Genomic DNA, 25,713 nt, shown 5'->3' with positions numbered 1-25,713 from the left:
CCACTACCAAATTACAGAGGAGCTCAGTAACAGCTGCCTCTGAATATCTCTCAGTATATGTTACCCTTCATAAAGTTTGAAAGGAAAGCAGGTGCCACTGTCCCAAAATAACCAGAATTCAATGCAATTACAAAAGTACAAAATAATGGGGAAGCACACTAAAGCTTGATTAGCAGATACTTCCCCACAAGTTTTCCCTCCATTGTTTATAAACTAGTCCAGCAATAGTGTGGAATTTTGGGTGGGACAGTACGACTGGGTTCTTGACAGTAAGATCAACCTAGGAATCAATGCCGCCTATAGATAATCTTTCATTGCAACACTCATTTATGGTAACTATACCTGTTTATTTATAATTAGAAATGAGATATCTATGTATAATTTTAACCAAGCCTTCAATACTCTCTAGTCCCCGCCCCGCCCCCCGGTTGTGGGGAAGAGGCCCCTGTCCTCATCAACATGGGAACATGGTGCTTTGCCAGGGGATTCCCCCTGGTGAAGCACCCTCCCCATTTTGACGGCCTGTGGTCTGGTATGGTGCAGGGGGCGCATGATCATCCTTCCCTTTTCTGCTCTGCAAGGCTGCTGCTCAGGTCAAGGGTCTGGTAAGGGAATTCCTACCAGACCTACAAGGGGGAGAGGGAACACCACAGTGGGGTTTTTTTCGTTTTTTTATTTTCACATTAACAACACTGTTAATACGGAATAGCCTTTTGAAGCATCCAAATTTTCGTTATCAAAAAATTTAGATACGTTGGAATTCATTATTGTTTCCATTCGTAAGCAGCCGAGTGTCCGAATTTCAATTTAGAACGAAACTTGCATGTCTAGTCTGTACCAAATAACTAGAATCAAAGCAAAACAATCTTTTGGAAGCATTTGACATGCTTTGCATGCAGGTAAAATTCCACCTTGTAGAACATGCTGCATTCAAAGAAACGTAGTGCAGCACAAAGGAGTGCAAACATGGCCCTTAAACTGTGTTCAACTCCATTCAAATCAATTGCAAATTGCTCCCCTGCATCTGATGTTCATTTAAAACGCACATGAAATACAGGAAAACAATGACTATTGACCTAATTGAATGCAGCAGGGAGTTGTAATTTCATCCATTGAATTCTAGAAATTACGTGACATCTTGCAGTGTCAATACTTCTGATTTATGAAGCAATGACCCATGGAGCTGCTGGTAAAACCATAGCCAAAATTGCACAAGTTCATAAGACTCTAAACATTTATACTGCCAACTACAGATGCTGAAGGGTTCCTGCAGGCTCTGGAGTTTAGATGAGTACAATAGATGATTGGTTTATAAATCGTGGGTTGCATCCCTGTGGGCTCTTAATTAACACCTCTCCCCCTAAGATAAGTGCATTCAGAAAAAATAGTAGAAAATAATAGGGTTTCTGGAGGGGTGTAATGGACCATCCAAGAGAGATTTGCTAAAAGTATATCGGATTTTATTTTGTGATTTGTATAAAATAAAAAATCAATGCATTTCATAGATCAATCAAAACCCTGAATGGGATTTGTTTGTATAAATATAATCACTTAATTGGTACATACATATTGATAAGGTCCAAATATTCTAATATAACTTAATGTTGGTGACAGATTTAACAACAACATAAATGCCCCTATATTGGCTTAACTTAAGAGGTCCCGACGCGTTTAGACAGTGGCTTCATCAGGGGACCCAAAGTGGATCATGCAGGGTTGGTCTACGGGTTAAGAGAGATACCTGAAGAATCGAGAGCGCGGACGCTAGGTGGCCCCACCACCACCTCCACGTTCTCCTTTATTGTCACACCTGGGACCTCAGGGTTATATAAAGAGAGATGGCATCCCTTCGTGCAGCCAGCTTCACTGGGGTGCTTTCTCAGAATATGAGGTACGTTGTGACTGTTTTTTTTTTTTCTTTTGTTGTTAAACTCAATAAATATTCATTTGAGGAAATGAGGTACGTTGGGAGGAGGCTTGGCTAGATATTATTATAGTCCTATTAGGTCTCCCTGGTGGTGTAGGGCTAGCTGCATGCCTCCATAGTGATCTCCGCTGCGGAGATCACTATGGAGGCATGCAGCTAGCCCTACACCACCAGGGAGACTTAATAGGACTATCACTATGGATCCTTGCAGCGGAGATCACTATGGAGGCATGCAGCTAGCCCTACACCACCAGGGAGACTTAATAGGACTATAATAATATCTAGCCAGGTCTACTCCCAACGTACCTCATTTTCTGAGAAAGCACCCCAGTGAAGCTGGCTGGACAAAGGGATGCCATCTCTCTTTATATAACCCTGAGGTCCCAGGTGTGACAATAAAGGAGAACGTGGAGGTGGTGGTGGGGCCACCTAGCGTCCACGCTCTCGATTCTTCAGGTATCTCCCTTACCCCGTAGACCAACCCTGCATGATCCACTTTGGGTCCCCTGATGAAGCCACTGGCGAAACGCGTCGGGACCTCTTAAGTTAAGCCAATATAGGGGCATTTATGTTGTTGTTAAATCTGTCACCAACATTAAGTTATATTAGAATATTTGGACCTTATCAATATGTATGTACCAATTAAGTGATTATATTTATACAAACAAATCCCATTCAGGGTTTTGATTGATCTATGAAATGCATTGATTTTTTATTTTATACAAATCACAAAATAAAATCCGATATACTTTTAGCAAATCTCTCTTGGGTGGTCCATTACACCCCTCCAGAAACCCTATTATTTTATACTATTTTTTGTGAGTACAATAGATGGATTAGGTTATCCATCTATATATATCTATATATAGATGTATCTATATATAGATATATATACACACTGTATATAAAGAAAGATTTCAAAAATGTTTAGTATTGCTTACAGCATAATACAAACATCTTATTGATTGTTATGAGCTAAACCATCTTTTTGTTAGTTAATTGTTGCAGGGTAGTTATGATTATAACCCTCAGGGCCTTGTTTTAGTCAGAAGGGAAGAGGATTGTCCCAATGTAGTTATGGGAACAGTGCAATTCACACTACAGTCATGGCTCTTACCACAGTCTACAGGAGAGCTACAGCCCAAAGCCGGGATTTTACCATCCACTAGAATGACAGGTTGACACAACAGAGAGGACAGAGGGTTAACTAGGGCCAAAGGCATTTTATAAGCACAGAGGACAGGTTACAAGAGGAAAGTGAATTATATTTACATAGCATACAGAGAATGGGTCTGTGGTAGACACACAAAAGCAGTGTTGAGCTACGTACACACTGAAGTTAAAATCAAGCATTTAACAAGTGCATCTGATGCTCAGCACATACAGTATCTCCCAGAAGTGAGTACACCCCTCACATTTTTGTAAATATTTTATTATATCATTTCATGTGACGACACTGAAGAAATGACACTTTGCTACTATGTAAATAGTGAGTGTACAGCTTGTATATCAGTGTACATTTGCTGTCCCCTCAAAATAACTCAACACACAGCCATTAATGTCTAAACCGCTGGCAACAAAAGTGAGTACACCCCTAAGTGAAAATGTCCAAATTGGGTCCAATTAGCCATTTCCCTACCCGGTGTCATGTGACTGGTTAGTGTTACAAGGTCTCAGGTGTGAAATTTGGTGTTATCGCTCTCACTCTCTCATACTGGTCACTGGAAGTTCAACATGGCACCTCATGGCAAAGAACTCTCTGAGGATCTGAAAAAAATAATTGTTGCTCTACATAAAGATGGCCTAGGCTATAAGAAGATTGCCAAGACCCTGAAACTGAGCTGCAGCACGGTGGCCAAGACCATACAGCGGTTTAACAAGACAGGTTCCACTCAGAACAGGCCTCGCCATGGTCTACCAAAGAAGTTGAGTGCAGCATTGCTGCAGAGGTTGAAGGGGTGGGGGGGTCAGCCTGTCAGTGCTCAGACCATACGCCGCATACTGCATCAAATTGGTCTGCATTGCTGTTGTCCTAGAAGGAAGCCTCTTCTAAAGATGATGCACAAGAAAGCCCGCAAACAGTTTGCTAAAGACAAGCAGACTAAGGACATGGATTATTGGAACCATGTCCTGTGGTCTGATGAGACCAAGATAAACTTATTTGGTTCAGGTGGTGTCAAGCGTGTGTGGCGGCAACCACGTGAGGAGTACAAAGACAAGTTCCTACAGTCAAGCATGGTGGTGGGAGTGTCATGGTCTGGGGCTGCATGAGTGCTGCCGCCACTGGGGAGCTACAGTTCATTGAGGAAACCATGAATGCCAACATGTACTGTGACATACTGAAGCAGAGCATGATCCCCCTCCCTTTGGAGACTGGGCCTCAGGGCAGTATTCCAACATGATAACGACCCCAAACACACCTCCAAGACGACCACTGCCTTGCTAAAGAAGCTGAGGGTAAAGGTGATGGACTGGCCAAGCATGTCTCCAGGCCTAAACCCTATTGAGCATCTGTGGGGCATCCTCAAACGGAAGGTGGAGGAGCGCAAGGTCTCGAACATCCACCAGCTCCGTGAGGTCTTCATGGAAGAGGACTCCAGTGGCAACCTGTGAAGGTCTGGTGAACTCCATGCCCAAGAGGGTTAAGGCAGTGCTGGAAAATAATGGTGGACACACAAAATATTGACACTTTGGATCCAATTTGGACATATTCACTTAGGGGTGTACTCACTTTTGTTGCCAGCGGTTTAGGCCTTAATGGCTGTGTGTTGAGTTATTTTGAGGGGCAGCAAATGTACACTGATATACAAGCTGTACACTCACTACTTTACATTGTAGTAAAGTGTATTTTCTTCTGTGTCGTCACATGAAATGATATAATAAAATATTTACAAAAATGTGAGGGGTGTACTCACTTCCGTGAGATACTGTATGTACACTAGGTATGTCAGTTAATATGAGCATTCAAAAAACTGACTGAAGATTTGGTGTATATTTATAAAGCAGTGACTCTGACATTCACTGCATGTTAATCTTTTAGGTGCATGTGTTTTAAATGACAGTGATTGATTCACATCCAGTAAATATTTGGTGAAAGTCACATTCACTGCATTATAAATAGTACATTAAAATGAAAAGCAGCGTTCAGCAGAAATGGAAGCATGTTAAAACTCCAAGTGGCCTCCATGATAACAGTCCTTTTAAAAATGTGTTGCATTTTTGCTGGCTTAGTGCTTTTTGAAAGGTACTCTTAAAAAGGAGAACTATGAGGTGAGTGCTTTTCACTCACCTCATAGTTCTAGCCGACTTGTGACAATGAGAATGTCACAGGTCGGCTCAGTAGATCGGGAGGTGAGTGAACACATACCGGCGTTCGCTCACCTCCCGATCCTGTCACGGCTCTCTGCCGTGACAGGGGAGGGGCTGGATTCCCCCCTCCCCCGCTCCGATCCTCCAGCGCTGACCGGCGGAACGGACGTGGGAGGGGGCGGGTTCAGCTGGCTCTGGCTCTAGATAGGCAGAGCCAGCTGTCAGTCACGCAGCTGGGCGAATCCTGGCACAATTGTCAGGATCCGCTTCAGCCGCGGCGTCTCAGTATACCGCGAGCTACAGCTCGCAGTATACTGAGCCTAGGGTGACGGGAGGACGCTAGTTTGTGTCCTCCCGTTACCCTAAGGAGATCCATGGGGAAAAGACTTAACCCCATAGTTCTCCTTTAAGCTTTGGAATACAAATCTGCATTTATTAAACCTGTTTTCCCGTGTGCACCTACGTTACACAAGTACAATTTAAATGTTGCACTTGGAAAGGCATGGTGGGGAGCAGAAACTTTGACAGTCAAAGACAAAAAGGGAAGTGGAACAGAAGAATATGTAAAAATAAAACCTACCTTGCCCTCCAGGGTACATACAGCGGAAAGCCCGTCCTAGCTCTTCTGCTTGCACTCGCCCAGCCGGTGTCAGTTCCCCACCCCATTTCAAGACTAGCAGTAGAGATGGAGAATCCTTCCGGGCATCTGTGAAGACATTACATTTTTACACCCCTTACATCCAAAAGTTGCTGCACACATAAAACCTCTTCATAACATGCAGATCAGTGGTTTACATAACAAAACCTTCGCCGTCTTACCTTCATCCTCACTGGATGGTTTTGGATGACCATGGGGCAAATATGTCAGCTGCACTTTCCTATTAATGCCAGAGAAATGGCCATACCTGCATAAAAAAAAAATAAAATCACAATTTTTCTTTTTAATTCAGACCAAAATATGGGCAAGACACAGAACCACATCACTCGCATACAAAACAACTGTCAAATAAACCCTTTAATTAATAAAACCTAAATGTATTATTTACCTGTATAAAAAAAATACATCATACACTGAGTGAGCGGATTATTGTTAACAAAAGTAATCATAATTCCAATGCACAGCCTGTCTGATCTTGAAATCAAATGCAGTCAACAAATCCACCAGAGGGCGCAAAGTGACTAAATAACAGGCAAAAGTGGTGAAATAAAATCTAAGTAATAAAATATGTATTCACAAAAAAATAAATAGTACAGCAGTGCATGATTTACTGAATTAGGGCTGCTGCTGTGGTTTGTAACGTCATAACCTGTACTAATTTCTCCACTGGCAAATATGTTGGTCACTATAATCAATAAGAGTTTCATTGAATGAAAAAGTTATGGACTATAACAAACCATCATTTAAACCAAGTAACCCATTTAATAAAAAAAAAAAGGAAGGTCATAGTGTTGTGCTTTGTTAGTTAATCTCAGGAGACATATTAGGGTGAATGAAATTAAAGCGACAATAAATTCTGTAGTTACTGTAAATCTTAAAAATGCATTCAAGTACCTTAACTATTAACAATACTGTCCCTTATTTGTGTATCACTCAGCTGTAGATCCTCAAATCATCTCTGAATTCATGTTGACACTGTCCTTCCTTCTGGACGGTGGCTACTTTTGTTCCCCATGGTCCCTGTGTGTGTTGTAAAGTAGCCACCACTCCAAGCTTGCTCCTGTGATGGACTACAATCTCATGTTTAGTTTACTAATTTGTACTGAGATTGTATTCCATCACAGGAGCAGGCTTGTTAATTCCATCACAGGATCTACAGCTAAGTGATACACAAATGAGCTACATTTTTGTTAAAAGAACTATGGGGTAACCTTTTTAGTCCATAGTTCTCTTTAGGGTCATGGGAGGACATATACTAACCTCCTCCCGTGACCTAATGCTCAGTATATAGCCGGCTGTTGCCCGCGATATACTGAGAGCACCGCAGCCGGGATGGATCCCAATAATACTGTTTGGATTCACCCAGCTGCTGACTGACAGCTTGCTCTGCCTGTGTAGAGGCAGAGCCAGCTGTGTCCACCCACTCCCCTGTCCGTTCCTCCAGTCAGCGCTGGAGGATCAGAGAGGGGGGAATCCCTGCATGGAGTAGTGACTGACAGTCATTGCTCTCGGCAGGGAGACGATTGGGAAGTGAGTGGACGGTATGAGTTCGCTCACTTCCCCATCTATAGAGTCGACGTGTGTGACAGTTTCAATGTCACACGTCAACTCTAACTATGAGGATGAGTGGAAATCACTTACCTCATAGTTCTCCTGCATTTTTAAGGCTGGGTTCACACTTGGGCGTTCGTAAAATGCCTGTTTGACGCACGTTTTTACCGCGATTTGCAATCAACAAAACGCGCAGCAAACGCGCGTTTACGAGGGCTATCGCAGGGCGTTTTTTACGCGCGTTCCTACACGCTGAAATACGCCCAGGTGGGAACCATGCCCATATGAAATAATGGGATTTCACTTGCTGGGCGTTTTACAGCGCGTCGATCAGTGCTGTAAAACGCCCAGGTGTGAACCAGGCCTAAGATTCAATACCCAAGTTTAGTGTCACTTTAAAAAATAGCAGAGGCTAAAGGTGGATAGATAGCAATATGGATGCGATGAATATAAAGCTACAAAAGAAACAAATGCTGACAGACAGGCCTGCAATCCCCAAGTCCATAAAGTCACAAAGCATACATATCATTTTTTCTTCTGTAATCAAGATCTGGGGGTATTTGTTCCACTTACATTTCCAAGACCGTTTTCAGTTGTTCAAGCTTGGATTTCCTCTCTTCAATCTCACAGTCACTGTGCGTTCCAAGTTCTGATAGCAGCAGTCTTGCTATGTCAAGCACTTCCTGCTCAAAATCATCCAGGAATGCAGTTTTTAAACAACCATTTTCTCTGTAAAACGTTCTATCCTATCCTTGCGTTAAGTATACTTAAAACCTAGACACAGAGACATTTAACCAATTTGGATATGTTCTGATCCTGCCTATATGGAAACCATTGCTTCCGCTTAGTAGGGTTTGTATAGGAAAGTTACAGAGAACCTTTAAAGTGTACTTAAACTCAAAAACAAATACTGAATACATTGAACTTTACCAGTTCTTACATGTGGTGGCTGCATTCGTTTTCTTTATTTGCAGTCTTTTTTTTTTTTCTATAGATGTACCTAGTAATCCTGCGAAATAACACTTCCTGCCCTAGAGTGGCTACGTTCACTCACTCCATTGTATCTATGGATGGATCCATGGGATGTCACACAAGCTGGTCTTCCTCTCTTCATCTCCTTTACATAGGAGGTGGGGGGATTAGTAGGTTTACAAAAGGGAAAAGTTTTCCTTTTCAGTTCAGCTCACAGAAAGTGACAAGGACACTTAATTTCTGGCTAGATCAACAGGTATTTTCTGTACTTGCTGAAAATGTTCTTAGCCTGAAAACGAATACTGACATCACATTAAGGACTCGTAAGCTGCAAAATATTACATTGTTGTTCTTGAGTTTGGATATACTTTAAAGCTATCAGGAAGTTGGGCCAAAAGGAAGCAAAATGCCCTTAAGTATAAATACATTAATGAAGTCTTAAAACAATGTATTTATTCTTGTCTTTGCTTATGTACTAACCTACTCAGAAGGAAATCATGTTCAAAAAATTTGTTTAAAATAAATTATACAGTATTTATATTGTTCATTTCTAATATTAATAATAATGTAATTTCTCATTTAGAGTAGAAGTGGCTATGGTCACTCATATTCTTAACAAGCAGTATAAAAGCATTTCTCATCGTGCAGTTGCCCACAGTAGCATGGAATGCAGTGCATGTCTTTGCCAGCTATACTTAAATGAAGCATAAACTTGCTTTTCTTCCAAGGATTTAACAGGAAGCATTACTATGTAAAAACATTGTTTTTGTTACAATATTTTTTTAAGCAAATTACTTTTTTGGTCTCATTTGGCCTACCTCACCATCATTTAGAGCAGTGGTTCTCAACCTGTGTGACCTCAGGACCCACATTTGTCCTTGGTCATTAAGTCGTGACCCAAGTCACGTGGAATGCACGGCATTGCGGTTCTGCGCATTCCTAAATACACACTCCCCAAAAAATACTTTTTTTATTCGCATTTTAAGATCCACCCAGTCTCCCTAATTTACGAGAACTGGAGTGGATCCTCAGCCTGGGGTCCAGTGTGGGCTGCTGTGCTGTGACCGAGCTTCATCCATATGTGTATTGCTTGTACAGCTCCCTTGCACACCCTGTAGAGGTGTCTGGAGCCAGAACGTGATGTCACTCCAGTCCAGGCACCTCTACAGGACACATGAGGGGGAGCTGTAAGCAATGCATGTATGGGTGGAGCTCCCTCGTGGCCATAGCCCCATCCCACCTCAAGCTGACGCTCGGCACTGGGCAGCATATTTTGAATGGCTGCTTGGCGTGAGAGCTGACAGTGCTGCGCTAGGGGGAGGCTGAGGAGTCACTCACCTAGAAAAGTGGAAGGCATCCGGTGACCCACTGAACATGGGGTCGCGACCCACTTTTGGGTCACGACCCACCAGTTGAGAACCACTGATTTAGAGCTTGTTCTCTAACATATGACAGTTACATGGATGTCTCTCACCAAAACTAAACTAAGAAGCAATACAATTCAGTGTGATTTAGATTTTAGAACTTTTCATTCACAAAAAATTACCTGTAGTTGTTCTGGCTTCTTTAGTTTCAGCTTTCCTGTTTTATAGCCATCATAATGTTCAAATAACTCAAAGAACCTATATATAAAAATAAATTATTCAAATTTACTTTTACTGTCTTGCAAAAATAACAAATAAAATAACAAATAAAATTCCAAGTTATATTCTTTCTATAATATATGGCAAAAACATCCAATGCTTTAAAGACTTTCTAAAAAGTTTACTTCTTTTCATGTTATCAAGGACTCTTTAGCTTTCTCCGAATACGTTCCTATAGTCATAACCTTATTATTTCAGCAAAGGAATACTGGCTTTTGAGATAAACAAGAAAATATAAAAGGAGGTTTTTCTCACATTTGGAAGGAAAGAAAAAAGAAGCAAATAAAAGTATAGCTCTCTTCTAAACTTGCTATTTCTACCTTGGATGTCGAACCTCCATCTTCATTTTCTGCTTTGGGGTGCGGTCTCCATGCCGGATAATCGCTATTACACATCGCAACTCCATCCTGGGATAATGCAAAATAACATAATTTTATGTGCATGAAATAAAACACACGTATGTTTACATAAATGCTCGTTTGGTAGACTCACACAGACACACATATACTAATATAGATCGATAGATCGATATCTATCTATCTATATCTATAGATATATCTATCTATCTAGATATACACACACGAGTACATATATAGACACACACTAAAGTACACAAATACAATACAAATGCTATAGTATATTAAACATATGATAGCAAATTAAGCCTGCTTAGCACCTACACTGTTACCATAGAACATGGCCTTATTGAAACGGAAAATAAACCATGAATGTGCTTGTGAACTAGAGTAACTATTAACATATCTGCCAATGCCAGAGCCTATTACCTCTGCCTTTTCTTTCCTTTGAGAGCTGTCACCATAAACCCAGGCCAGTGTACATCTTCATTCTTCCGGGCTGTAATGCTTATCCTTCCTTTATGACTTGCTGAATTACTGACTTGGAATTTGGGCACTTCACGTAGATATGTTTTCCAGGTCAGTCACTCACCAAGTAGTGAGTATAGATAGAGATAAAGACACCAAAGGATGTAGCTCCAAAGACATGCCAATAATTGCAACTTCCATAGGTTTACCCTATCAGGCTCCCTTAAAGGAAAAGTGTATTTTCTGTGACAACATTCTAAATTATTACTTTAATTATATTGATATTATATTTACCCTAGGTGATTTTTTTGATGTTTATATACTGTTCACTGCTTTTGTTGTGGTATTACATATATAGAATTGTAAATTAGCCAGGAGGGAGAATTTCTGTACTTGACTAGAATCACTTAGGCTTAAGTGCTCAATAACCATTTAGATAAGAGATCTGTCACACAGGGAGGGCATAGTTTCCATTGGGTTGGTCAACTCCTGGACTTGCATTGCTAGAGCAGTAAACAACTATTATACAGAACTACAAAGCAAGAAGCAGAGCCTGCATACTGTATGTGACCAGCAAATCTGGCTGTCCTAAGAACATACAGTACATAGATACTATATCCACCAGGGCGTCCACCGCATCCGCCCAAGGATCCTGGGTCCTGGCCACGAACCGATCTGATCCACCCCTCCTCTGAAAAAAATCAGGAAGAAGCAGGTAAGAATACAGAGGAAAATTCTTAGCTCCTTACTCATGACGCTAGGCACAAAACTGGAGACTTGTCAGCAGGTGGGGGGTTTGGCCACCGGCAGGGGCCGCCCCTAGGCTGTAATTGGTCTTTAGTTTTTTTGTGCCTAGCGTCCTTCTCCTGCAGGTGGCGATATTACCCTACAGTACATGATCTCCGATCTGTTCCCTGTGTCCTTCAATGAACGGGAGAGAAACAAGGTTTTTAAAACATTAATAAACTAATTAGATTAAGTTGTTGTTCCTTCCACTGCCCCTTATGTAATTACAGAACGCAGCAGTGACTTTGGGGGTCAATGGATAAAAACAGGGTGTGCAGTGGGAGATCAGACATCCAACAGTTCTAGAACTGTGTCAGATGAAGACGATTCTTCAGCAAGATTAGTTCTTCAACAGAGGGAAAATTGCTGGTGCAAGCGGCAGGACAAATATTAATTCATTTCTTTTCATACATTCCTTTTTTTATTTATTTTAACAATGACATAATCACTTAATTGACAAAAGGTTCATCTCTTTTACATGAATAAGTGAAAAACTAGAGAGTAGACATTCCCTGAACTGCTGAGATAAACTTGGTTAGCCACATAAAGGGTCTATTATTTCAGTCAGGTCTAACTAACAGATTTGCACTGAGATAGAAGATCATCAAATTACAGTTAATGTATGGCACTACTAAGCAGGATGCAGAGCCTGCATATGTCATGATCAAATGGGGATGCTGCCATTTACATGTATGCGCAGCAACAACTGTAACTCCATTCACTTAAGAAATAAACATCTGGTTCTACCCCTCCCCCACTCAGCTGATAAAACAAAACTATGGCTGGAGTTTTACTTATTGATACAGTTATTGTCCTTTATGCTATTGACAGGCCCTGTATATATATATATATATTAAAAAAAAACGTAGACACCAGTGATGATATTATAACGAATCTTACTGTAATGTGTCCTTTAAGTGAAGTCTATCATCGTTCACATAAAGCTTCCAGAATGTAACAATCTACTTTGTAGACAAACCACAATCAATAAAGTACTATTTTATTTGCCAAAGAGATACTGTTCTCCGAATTCATAATTGAGAATAATTATTATAGACAGCCCTCCTGTTGATGTATCATATCACTTACATTGTTCCAGACGTGGTTGGTACTATAGGAATATCTTCTGCCTCCGTTGGGATAGACCAGGGAATCTGGAATTGTGGAGCAAGCTCCCTCATAATTATATTCCTGAGGAAAGCAAATATTAAAGTGAATTTGCCATGTTCCCAAATATCTCCTGAAAATCTAAAAATGCCAGATCAAAAAATTGTACAGCTAATGCTTTAGAAGTCCTGCTTTCTAATAAATCATAAGAGCGTAACCTTATTTTGTGTGCGTGTATTTGTGTGGGGTCATGTGAGATGACCCCTACCTTGCAGTCATTATATTTCCACGCTGTGACAGCACCTGAGTAATCTTGAGCCTCTATGACTGTCTTATGGTAATGACTCTTCTTAGCCCCACATGGCCTGCCTTCTTAAAGAAAGGGGCCATACCCTCTAGGCCAAGGCTACAGGGGAAGGCTTCTCAAAGGCCCTTTAGAACATTGCATCCCTGTTTTGTCAATACTAAATCCTACCCACTAATGATAAGCTCACCAAGGGTTAGCTAGCTGGCAAAGCAGGCAGGATTATTTGTCAGACTAACTGGGTGCAATGCTCTACAAGACAAAATGCAAAAATGAATGTAAAACAACATACAGCAAGGCAGTTAGGGAACAGATCCCTACATAAGCAAAGTGTATCAAGAGACACTTAATTTCCTAGGGTGGCATTGCTTACTCAGTTCAGCCCACAGCATTGTCGCCCTCTTCTGTAGTTAAAATACAGGCATCCATGACAATGCAAATTGCGCTGACACATTCTGCGGGAGGCACCATGGTAAAATTGTGACGTTCAGTTACTGCTGAAATACGCACACATTCACAGGAAATTCATACCAACAAAAGTGAGGGGAAATTACATAAATTGCTCTACAAAACTAGTACATATTTATAAAGCAGTGATTGTGGCATTTACCAAATATTTACTGCAGTTGTATCTTCCTGGGGCATGTGTTTTAAATTACAGTGATGGATTCACCTGCAGTGAATGGTTGGTTAACTCCAACATTTGCTGCTTTAAGATATGTTCTTTGGTAAGTTTATTGTTACAGATTAGTTCTTCTTTAACAGGACAATTTCATTCAAGTGCACGTCCAAAGACTGAAAATCGACTTTTAAGTGTACAACTTCTTTTTCAGAATTCTGTGATTAGTCTTTTGTCTTCCTTTACAGTGTAAATTAAGGGTGAGACATGAATTTGTAACTTAACAAAAGACATATAAAAATGTGTAATATAGTGGTAAAAATTATGCTATTAGAAAGCACAAAAAACAAGAATGGGAACAAATACAAACAGGGAAACCAGAGCACTTGTAACATACCCCAGTATTTTGGCACAGTCATCATAATATTTCATGGAGTTCTTCACAAAACTGAAACCATTGACATCACAAACGAATGAGTGTCCATTGGCTCTTAGCAAGTCAAAGCCGCAAACAGTTTGCTGAAACATACAAATATGAACAATTAGTCATATGCACAGGCAACAGCAACATATATTACAGCAATGTCTATACTGCACTAAAAGAAATGCTTTGTCTGAAAATAAAGTATTTTATATTTACAAATTTGAATTTGCTCAAAAGGTAAACATACATAAATGTAACTTTTCAATCTATACTTTTGATTTATAAATACATTTGAACGCAACATCTCAAAATCACAACAGGAGTCACACACACACAAAATACACATATATGTATGTGTGTGTGACTACCAAGGATGATTAAATAATATGCTATATATATATTTAAAAAAACTATTTTAATCATATCAAAATTCATAAAAGCATTTAAAATCATCTAAGCTTGCATACTGATCATACCTACACATTGTAAATTGCAGTCAGAATGTGCAATTAATCATTGTATACTGTGGGTATGAACAATATGAAATTCTAATATCGAAATAATTTTGATCCATTATAAAAGATATACAGTATATTTCTGAGTATTGGTGTTATGATAGCATATTATTAAATCTTTGGTAGTCACACAAAGTAGTCTATTTAAAACATTTGCAAGATGATGTTCGCTCTGCAAAAGTCTTACAAATAGACCCCAAAGCGGTTTTGGTCCTAATAATTTCTGTTGCAATACGCAGTGATATAAATATGTTTTTATCTGTAGCCATGAATATTACTGTGTGATGTGTACCACTATCTAAGCACTGTTGCAAGACAGAAATTCTGTGTTATCCATGTGTGGATTATTCTATTCATACATTACTTCTGTCAAATCATGTAACAGACTCAAGCATTGCCTATGGTAAAAATGTACAGTAAAGTAAAGCAGTTGAAGTAATTGTCTGACATGCTGACAGCTTCCTTTTATGATGATTTATGATGCCCCTAGGTTGCTTAAAGGGAAAATCAATACCGCGGATGTCTGCATATCAAACCCTTCAGAAAGGGTCTGCAATGGTATGTCATCCAGAATAAATGCTGTCACATTTGAAAATATAACGTGAATTTATGGAATCTAAAATCCCTATAATAATTTGGGAAAGGGTAAAAAACAGACAGAAGTAGAAGTGGGTGTATACAAATCAACTACATATCAACAAGGTCAGATCCTTAGTTTATAAAATAGATACCAACCTTAAATGCCAAGCAGACTTTCCGTGCTACGAGCTTCTCCATGGCAGTGAGCATGACAGGATAGCGGATCTCCTTGCCCTCACTATCACGCTCCACTTTCCCATCCAGAGCAGGAGACTTGCGGGCCTCTGCATGGGCATAATCTGGACCTACAGTGTATACCTAATCAATATGAATAGATTACATTTATGACATTGTAACTGAAGAAATTAGAAACTGCAAGGCAGGCAGATCCTTTAGTTTTACCTTAACATCAGTGCCATCAGTTGGCATGAACTCTTCATAAATGTAGGATCCCGTCTTGCGAACACTGCTCTCTGGGGAGTAAACACTGCTTCGACTTCCAATCTGTATTGACAAAATAAAATGAAAAACTCATCCAAACAGCGCAAGTCTAACACTTACACCATAATGTCCTGTGCCATAACACAAGCATATTGGTTATTTGAGGTGCACTGTATTTCTGTAGGTCACCACAATGCAAACCATATTTTGCAGTGCGTTGTTAAGGCTTGTTGGGGTTGACGTTCAAAAGTAACCTACGGCCTGGTTTGAATATGTCCTTACAGCACTTTACAATAGTTTGAATAAACAAGATAACAGTTCTCTTTTTTCATTTTAATGCACATAAATTAATTAGGAGTACACTGTGTGTACAACATGCCTAACTGTATACAATTTTCTTAAACAAATTGATTTTCGCAAATCTGTTGCAAATTAGCAGCAGCTTTGTTAAGTTGCCATGCAAGCTCCACAAGTTGGAAATTGGGGTACAAAGCTGCTAACCGGATTAGGGATTTGCGTGGGCTAGGTGCTAATTGAATTTATCTAAGCCCAAAAACTGTCAATAACACATCCCCCTCTTGGCCCAATGAGCTACAGTCAGGGCATCATACAGCTACATGTAACAAAGCTGCAGCTGATTGGGCTGGGGGGGGGGGGATGTATCACTGACAGTTTTGCATGGGCTCAGTTAAATCTGGGTGAACGTGAATCCTTAGAAACACATGCATCCCTAGACCTGATCGGCAGCCTAAAGGCCAACTGAGTAATAGCTCAAGGCAGACTGACAACGCTGCTGCTAATTGCGTGGAAGTGACCTAAATTTGTCAGCCTGAAACAGGAAGTGCTGCTACTGGCAGAATCTCTAGGTAAGAAACTTTGCAACAGATTTTTTTTTAAAAACCCCACACACTTTGCAATCAACAAAAAATAGTGATTAAAAAAATTTCAACAGAAGCGAATGACATACCGGTAATTTCGCCACAGCAAAGCTGAAATTAATCAAGCTCTCTAGATGAATTAAATAGAAGGTCTCTGGTTTGTGATCAGTTTAGTTACATTTAATTATGGACTGAATGATCACATTGATACGGATGTGACCACCAATATACAAAATGTCATGATTGTACAATTATCTCTAAACAATGGCTAATTAAATCATATCTTGCAACGCACCAGACAATACCACCTTAAAGTGACACTAAACTCCCAGAATTAAAACTTTAAAATACATTCAGGTACCTTAACTATTAACATAAATGTATCTTATTTGTGTATCACTCAACTGTAGATCCTCAAATCTCTGAACTGGTGGCGACACTGTCCTTCCTTCTGGAGGGTGGCCACCGCTCCAAGTTCACTTGCGCGATTGACTATAATTTCAATACAAATTGGTAAACTAAACATGAGACTGTAGTCCATTGCAGGAGTGAGCTGGAAGCAGAGGCTTTTTTACAATTCACGCAGGGACCATGGGGAACAAAAGTAGCCACCCTCCAGAAGGAAGGACAGTGTCAGCACCAATTCAGAGATGATTTGGGGATCTACAGCCGAGTGATACACAAATAAGATAAATTTTTGTTAATATTTAAGGTACTCTAATGCATTTTTAAGATTTAACTCCTGTGTTTAGTGTCGCTTTAATAGCAGTTTAGCTGCAGCCAACAGTGCTATGAATTCTTCACCGGGGTACAAAACAGAGGCCACCATTAAACAGTGATAAGTGTTATTTAGATTTGAATTGTAGGTTAAACATTAGCATTACTCTTAAATATTAAATTCAGCTATTACAGGGTATTCGCTTTAATACCCGTGCATGTAACGGGAGATACCTTTCTGAAAAGCCTTTGGCTTCCGCCTCCTGCTGACGTGGGGTAATAAATATATACGTTGTGGTCTTCTGCGCTAACTGGCTTTTCAACAAATGGCTTTGGGAAGACTTCTCCATTCACTTCTACCTGATCCTCACCTTCTATTAGATTACACTCTGAAAAAAAAAGGAGAATATTCATCTTACTTAGCGCTCAAAATGTTAGCCAATTTATAAATAAAATCTACAAACATATACATCATGTACAAACACACAATAACAATACAAGTCAATTAGATCATCTAAATAGAATACTTACAGGAAGATATGAGCATTGTGTACCTCAAAGCCCATCTCCGGGGAAAGAAACAAAATACTTTGCAGTAAAGCTACGCTCACATTGCAAGGGTTAACTTCTCATTTATGTCTAGGGGTATTTTGTAAAGGTCTTTTACTTACCTGATCCCTGCTCTTCTGGCAGCTGGCGCTCACCTCGTTTTCCCTATGCTTCGACTTCTGGACTGTCCTCACACATAATGCAGGGCTATGGGTCTTGCATTGTACGAGATGACGTTAGTGGCCCTCCAACCCCACAGGGGGGGAAGAGGCTGCGATCGCTGATCTTTGAGGCTGTGGAAGCTGGAATCAAGTAAGTTAAAAGTCCTTTGCACAATACCCCTAGACAAAAGCGAGAAGTTAAAGGAGAACTATGAGTTGAGTGATTTTCACTCAGCCTCATAGTTGGAAATGTCCTGTGACAATGAAAACTGACACAGGCCGGCTCTATAGATAGGGAAGCGAGCGAACACATACCGTCGCTCACTCACTTTCTGATCATCTCCCTACAGAGAGTGGCTCCTTGCAGGGATTCCCTCTCCCCCCCTCCGATTCTCCAGCGCTAACTGGAGAAACGGACGAGGGAGGGGGCGGGTACAGCTGGCTCTGCCACGAGATAGGCAGAGCACGCTGTTGATCACGCAGCTGGGTGGATCTCGACAGCATTGTCAGGATCCGTCCCGGCTGTGGCGATCTCGGTATATAGTGAGCAATAGCTCGCTATATACTAAGCTTTGGGTCTCGGGAGGAGGTTAGTATATGTCCTCCCGTGACCCTTAAGAGGACTATGGGATAAAAAGGTTACCTCATAGTTCTCTTTTACCCAAGCAGTGCAGGAGCAGCCCCACTGCAGGGGTAGTTTTGTTTTTCTGGAGACATGCTTTAAGTATTGCATCACATACTGTAAAATGTATTATGTAAATGTGTAAGGATTCTTAAGAACAATGTTGTCTATAAGCAGCCCACCAAAATTGCTAGACCTGATCTTGTAAGTATAAAAAGCCTGCAATGACCATATGCAAAATTAAACTTACCATCTGGCTTGTCAGGATCTCTGTTAAGTACAGCATAGCGAGGAAGATCAATTCCCTCCTGCTGCAAAATTCGGTATACTTCCCTCCTATAAGATGTGGAGTGGACAGACATTAAATAATGCGTCAGGTTTTACACAGCAATGAAGAGCTCATGCATTGTGCTACTAACCACAAAACATTATATATTTTATTAAAAATGATTTTAGGGATTCTATTGTTTTCCTGTGACTGCTCAGTGAATGAAGTAGAGTCCAGATTAAAGTAAACTGTCCTGACTAGCAGCTCACAGCACATAATAATTCTCAGCCCTTTCCAGATGCTCAATATACATGCTAACTTTCAGCCCTGGCCATCTTCTCACAGGACATGCACTATGTGGTATAAAGAGAGACTGTAACCTTCCATTTTTACTGCTGGAGGAGTCTACCACCAGCAATGAATATAGCAAGATATGCTTTCTTTCAGATCTGAACATATCTAGAGTTTAGCAATGCCTTACTGTCTTACTTACTGCTTCAGTGCACTGTGTTAAGCACATAATGTTGTGTGTTGATTTGCATTGCCAGTAGGCAGCTCATTCAGATATTAACCTGTGTTGCCATAGGGCAGCGATTCAATTGAACTGGCTGCCTAACACACCACAACTGACCTAATATCGAACCTGCTGCATTTATTTGTATTGCAGTGTGCCACAAAGCATAGCAGTGCATTACAGAGCGGTGTGGTGCAATGCAGGTGATTTCTGAAAGTGTTCTGGGGTGCCATTGAAGCTAAATGGCACAGCAGCGGACCAACGCACACACCAATGGTGTGAATGGGGCCTTAAACTTCCATGCCCATGTCCCTATCACACATTGTACCATAACACTAAATATCCTCATAGTGTTGAACTAGTTTTTGTTGCAGCTCTCCTCATACTATTTGCAATAGCTTCTAGCAACTCTCTCCCAAAGGTCTGCACTACAGTCTCTGGCATCTCACTCCCACTTCAAGACTATGCTCTCTCATATCTCCCCCAATTCCAGTGTTCACACTTAATTCTTCAACAGCTCCCCCCCACAACTGTCTAAATTGCAGTCACTGGCAGTTTCAATTACTAAAAACAAAAGTGCTCCTCTGAAATCTCTCCCAATAGATGTGTTTCGTACTAAGTCACAACCCTTTGGATTAGTTCCGCTTTTTGTCTGAGGTGTTACAGCTGGTGCAAACAACTGCACTAACTACAACTTTATACATCAGGAGAAGTAACAACAGTTCATAGAGGGGAAAAGACATACTGACCCCTTCCCCTCTTCACGAACTTCTCTCTCCATTCCTTTTCTATCCCTACCCTCTAGTCCATGACCAAATTATCCTCTGCATCCTCTCCCAGTGGAACACAATCAGCTTCCCCTCATGCCTCTGCAATAATGAATTCTCAGTCTACTTCCTCTATCTTCCATGATCAGCATGTGCTAATCTGACTTCCTCCACTATAGACAAAATCACCTTCCCCTCTTTACCCCTAACCATGCGAAGACCATCTGTAAATATTCTCCCAATGGTCTATTGCCACTATCTGCCTTCTCTCACTGCTTTCTTTCCCTAGTAATTGATCAGCTCACATTCTCTTTCCTCCCCAGTCAGCTCCTACTCTGCTATCCTTGCCTCTTCCAATATCCTAAGCTCAGCCTTTGCTGCTCTCGGGCCCTCTGCCTCCTGACATGATCACCTTTCCTTCCCCATAGTCCACAAGCAGTTGCCATTCTGCAATATTATCCATAGTAACGTATCCATAGCAAAGGCCTACAATACATTTCTGGTACTGTAAATATATGAAATCCGAACCTTTTTTCCCATATCAACCATTATTCAAAGATGAATGGTTATGGCCTATGACTTGCAGTAAAAAAGAAAAACAACAACAGCAAAACCCTTTTTTTTCACGGAAGGTGACATACAACAGCACCACTTCTCATGATGGCAGAAAAAAAAACGGGTAAGCAGAAATCAAGCTCCCCGCTTTTCATCTTGCCTGGAGAGCTAGACCACAAGCTCAGCACTGGCATAGGAACATAACTAATAAGAAGCAGGGGGCTGAAAAACCCACATTATGGATTAAGGTGTAAGTAAAGGCAAAATGGGGTTAGAAGGTTAGACCCTCTGTCAAGTTTTTATTGCTGGGTGTGCAAGGAGAAATGTGCCAAAAGCAGAACATATTAAGTTCAGATTCAGTTTTATTCAGACTCTTATATCATAGAAAGCCAAAGCGTTTTGGGGGTTCAGAGGGTCCCACTTCATTAGAGCTTGGCACTGTTGAACAAAGTGTGTACTGGTCTGATAGAATTGGAGAAATCCTGAGAGAAAATTAGTATGATCGCTGATGTGCCCTGTTAAGCCTTAAGTAATAGCCAAGCTTAATCCAGGATTTACAGGGATCTTATTCATAGAGCCACTCACAGCAACCAAATATTCTTTTCTAGCAGTTTACTGAGGTTTAAATAAGCATGACTGCTATGGTTTTCCTTGTGGTGTTCCAACTTTAAAGCTTTCACTGAATGCTGCAGCCAGCATGCCGCAGCAACATCTGCTACGCTCTATGTATACATTGCACCTGACCCATGCAGGCCGTCTCCAGACACACCGGTATGAACAGATCTAACTATTTACACAACAGTAGAAAATCATAAACAATCTAAAAATATTTCTGGTGCTTCATTTAACCGATCTGCTTCTGTTTATAATACACAAACTATTTAATTCAAGAATGTACACAATAAGCTGAACTGTAATGGCATTGAATGGTTTTTACCTATCTTGGATGTAATATTGCATATCCAAGTCATTGATGAGAAAAGGGTTACGCAGTTTTGAGTAAGCAACAGCTTTATCGAGTGGAAATCCTAGAAGGAATCAATTCAGAAGAGAAAGATAAATAAGTATGTACCATCAGTATGGCAACGTTTTTTACAACCGGGCATAAAAATACTGTGGGGGGGAATTTATCAAAACTGGGACAGAATCCAGTGCAGTTGACAAGGGCAACCAATCAGATTCTCTCTTGCTTGTTCAGTTAAGATTTAAAAATGAAAGAGAGAAGCTGATTGGTTGCCATGAACAACTGCTCCAGATTTTCTCTGCTCCAGTTTTGATAATTCCCCTCAATGAGGGGAATTTATCAAAACTGGAGCAGCTGTGCACGGCAACCAATCAGCTTCTCTCTTTCATTTCCATATCTCAACTGAACAAACTGAACAGAGAAGCTGATTGGTTGCCATGGGCAACTGCTTCAGATTCTGTCTGCTCCAGTTACATGAGTTGTCAGTTTTTGAGATGGTAAACAACAAGAAAATTTACTTTTTTTTGTTCTTTTCTACATGAAATGCAAACTATAACCAATGAACTCCAGTAAGCCGTATTTACACCTGGGGCCCCTGAGGAACCCAAGATACTTCTGAACAGACAAATGAGTAGCAGGGACTTTATATGTTATGCTTGCTCAAATGATTTTAAAGCAAACCTTTACCCCGTTACTAAAAACCTGCATTCTGATATTACATTTTGTTACATTCATTAGTTTAAAAAAACAACTACAAAATTACTTGTTTTCCAGTTCCTGTTTGACTGAGGCACTGGTGATGTAGGTCTGGCCTCCCCAATGCATCCTGGGAAGGCTAAATCACCTGAGCCTTCCTGGGAAATCTGCAAAATCTTGTGAGATCTCAGGGGGAAAGTCATGATGGGCACTGTCACATGTTCCAGGAGCCAGACCCAGAGTTTCGTGAAGTAAAGGGAGATGGATTTATCTGCCCTTAGTGAAAATGGCCACTCTGAGAAGAATTGGGAGTAGAAAAAAAATTCGGTATGCGAATAAAAAGCCTGAAAATTATATACAGACATTCCTCGGTTACCAACTTACCTGCTTTGCGACCACTCGCACTTACGACGGGCCACCGATCGACCTCCAACCTTGCACGTCAGCGCGACGTGTTGCCGGCGGAAGTGATGTCCTCCGATCTTCACTGCGGGTCCCGGTAAGTATTTTCATTGCCCGATGTACAGTACACTGTTCGGTACTGTACATCTGCAATGCTATACAGTACTGTACTAATGCAGTACAGTACTGTATAGAGGTCCTCACTTAACAACCAATTCGTTTAACGACCTGGTCGTAGGAACGGAACTCGGTCGTTAAGTGAGGAATACATGTATATCGATATCTATATATACACACATACTGTATGTTTGTAGATTACCATTACTAAAAGGTGCCTTTGTTGTTATTTTTAAGATAAGGGTGAAATTCCTCTTTAAATTTTAAATAAACCTGTGTACACTGTGACGTTGGGGAGCTCACAGAGCACTCGCACAGACTTTTCCTTTAACCAAAAGTCTTTATTATTCTTCCGTAACATAAAAGAGCTTTAATTCAGCAACATACAGTCCGCTTATGTTTCAGCCAGTAAGTAATATTACAATGCCTCACCAACTTAGGATTGTCACCTATCCTGCATGTGACTCTAACACACATCCCTTGGGACACCCAGGCTCACTAAGCCTGCTCGGCTGATTCCCAGGTGCCTCCAGCACACACACACACACAGCCTCCTGGCTCCACTCTGGCTTCTGGGTGGAGTCCGCCTGACTCCTGGACACAACCTGCCCCTCTTCCCAGCAGGAACCCTCACGTGCCTGCATCCCACACCACACCAACTCTTCCTATCTGTCCAGTCTCTTAAAATGGCTGTTATCAGCCATATTTCATCCCACCCAAGACTCTTCGAAATCTCCAAAGACCCAGATCCCAGTTATATTACAGAAAACCCGGAAAGAACTGAACACCCAGCTCCTTCCCTGTAACGCTATATGTTTTCTGGACTCTCTCAGCCCCTCTGGCCAAGAGTCCTGGGCGCCAAACATACCAGTCACCATAGTGATACGGCACTGTCCTGTCACAACACAGAGGTTATTTGACCCGTGTCTCCTATTTCAATTTTTCAACATAGAGAAACCAGCTTCTTATGCATAGATAAATGTGCTGCGCACACTGCTGTCAGGTTAATGAAGTCCAAAAAAATTCTGCATGATCTGCATTCTCTCATGAGAGCAACAGAAACGGCATGTCATGTGTGTTACGTCTTAGCCGGTCTCTCCTCTACCTTTCAAAATAAACATGACCTAGGCGAGACGGGTCAGATGTCATCCACATGCACAAACCAAAAGATGTAAAGAAAGAGCAGAAAAGTGTTTTATGTCCATTGAAATCTCTTCTGTAAAAATACACAAAGGTGAATAAGCAACAAGGACTCTCTGGAGAACATATAGTCAAAGTATCGCAGCGCTGAATACTGAAAAATGGCCTGGCCAGGAAGGGGGTCTAAACACCTGGTCTTGAAGTGGTTAAAATAGAAAAAAGAGATTGAGGACACAGTCTCAGGCTGGGTTCACACCTAGGCGTATTGAATATGCGCGTTTGTCGCGCGTTTGTACAAACGCGCGTTTCCAAGGGCTACTTGGCTGTATCCCTATGGAAACGCCCGACCAAAACGCCCCAAAAGAAGTACATGTACTTCTTTGGGCGTAGGGCGGTTTCCCGCGCGTTCGTACTCGCGGAAAAACGCCCAGATGGGAACCATGCACATTGAAAATAATGGCATTTCCCTGTTTGAGCGTTTTTCCGCGAGTACGAACGCGCGGAAACCGCGCCCAGGTGGGAACCGGACCTTAATCTTTTTCTGCAGCCCCCTTTGTTTGGAATTCCACCAAAAAAATTGCTGTGGGCTTCCTGGTTTGTGGGGTTGCCTAGGTAGTCCTGTGTTCCTGTACAGCCTCATAGCTGAATATCTGCAGTGTACGAATAAGACACTTCTGTCTCTGACTGCTAGTTTCAAGAGATTTAGAGTGAAACTTAGTGCTGTCACTATGTGCTGCTTACTATTCTTAGCTGGAGGCTGTGACATAGAGAAGCAAAGCCTTGCCTCTACCAAGATGGCCGCCTCCACACAGATGCAGTGCAGAGAACCAGGAATGGTAAGCAAGTAGTGAGCGAAAGATCACCTGCAGGGAGACCACAGGCAATACTGTGGCGCGGCTGTGCGGCTTTCACATTTTCTGCAGAAGACGTGTATCCAAACCTCTGTTTTAACCTCAGTGTGAGACAAGTTTTTTTACATGCTAGCTTGTGAGTGTGCCAGGAAAACTTTTTGCTGTATTACTGTTTAAAGCCCATTCTGTGTGCACCTTGCTGTAAAGCTGGAGACGAATTGATGAGTGCGTTTGTCATCTGTTTTGCTTGACTGCTTTGGTGCAGTGATACATGGGGGGTCTCAGCTGCCATTGGGATGTGCAGGATCCCTTGTGCGTCTCTGTGCCTTTAAGGTGGGTTGGGCGTCCTCCTGACAAACCTGCACCCAATTTCATCTTCTGCCCCATGTGTTGCAAGATGGAGTCTGATAGTTTAGAGTTAAGACCGCACTATAAGAGGTGCCTTGGCGCGGCTGTGCGGCTTTCACATTTTCTGCAGAAGACGTGTATCCAAACCTCTGTTTTAACCTCAGTGTGAGACAAGTTTTTTTACATGCTAGCTTGTGAGTGTGCCAGGAAAACTTTTTGCTGTTTCACAGGCAATACTGGTGACAACTCCTTTGACCTCTGCTTGCCCAGGGCATAGCATCCTGAGTTCAGTTCCTCTTTAAGCCATATATTACTAGGCAATGTTCCATGGATCTTATGATTTTGGAGCTATTATATTACAGCCGAGAACCTATTGCAGCAGAGAAATCAACAGTATAGGAGATCCAGGGGGTTGTAAAATATTGACCAATGCAATTTTATTGTTCCCTGCTTAGACAAGGCATGGCAAAACCATACTTTACTGCTAATGGAGAGTAAGGAGTAC

The 25,713-nt window shown here is 41.3% G+C and overlaps 1 protein-coding gene across 2 annotated transcripts in view; it reads right to left on the bottom strand.

Moving 5' to 3' along the window:
- Nucleotides 1-25,713, bottom strand: part of PPIP5K1 (diphosphoinositol pentakisphosphate kinase 1) — a 113,818-nt gene that overhangs the window by 75,393 nt on the left and 12,712 nt on the right. For both annotated transcript variants that reach the window (XM_018566915.1, XM_018566916.1), the window contains exons 3-14: nt 21,628-21,718; nt 18,837-18,922; nt 17,489-17,643; nt 15,621-15,722; nt 15,375-15,536; nt 14,098-14,219; nt 12,760-12,861; nt 10,381-10,467; nt 9,964-10,039; nt 8,019-8,128; nt 6,056-6,141; nt 5,817-5,942 (exon numbers count right to left, since the gene is read on the bottom strand). In XM_018566915.1, coding sequence (XP_018422417.1) covers nt 5,817-5,942; nt 6,056-6,141; nt 8,019-8,128; nt 9,964-10,039; nt 10,381-10,467; nt 12,760-12,861; nt 14,098-14,219; nt 15,375-15,536; nt 15,621-15,722; nt 17,489-17,643; nt 18,837-18,922; nt 21,628-21,718 — 1,305 coding nt within the window. The remainder of the gene's footprint in view (nt 1-5,816; nt 5,943-6,055; nt 6,142-8,018; nt 8,129-9,963; nt 10,040-10,380; nt 10,468-12,759; nt 12,862-14,097; nt 14,220-15,374; nt 15,537-15,620; nt 15,723-17,488; nt 17,644-18,836; nt 18,923-21,627; nt 21,719-25,713) is intronic.

This window comes from Nanorana parkeri, unplaced genomic scaffold (assembly GCF_000935625.1).
Source record: "Nanorana parkeri isolate BGI_ZX_2015 unplaced genomic scaffold, ASM93562v1 scaffold987, whole genome shotgun sequence".
NCBI classification, from domain to species: Eukaryota; Metazoa; Chordata; class Amphibia; order Anura; family Dicroglossidae; genus Nanorana; species Nanorana parkeri.
This window is presented reverse-complemented; position numbering and strand designations above follow the sequence as displayed.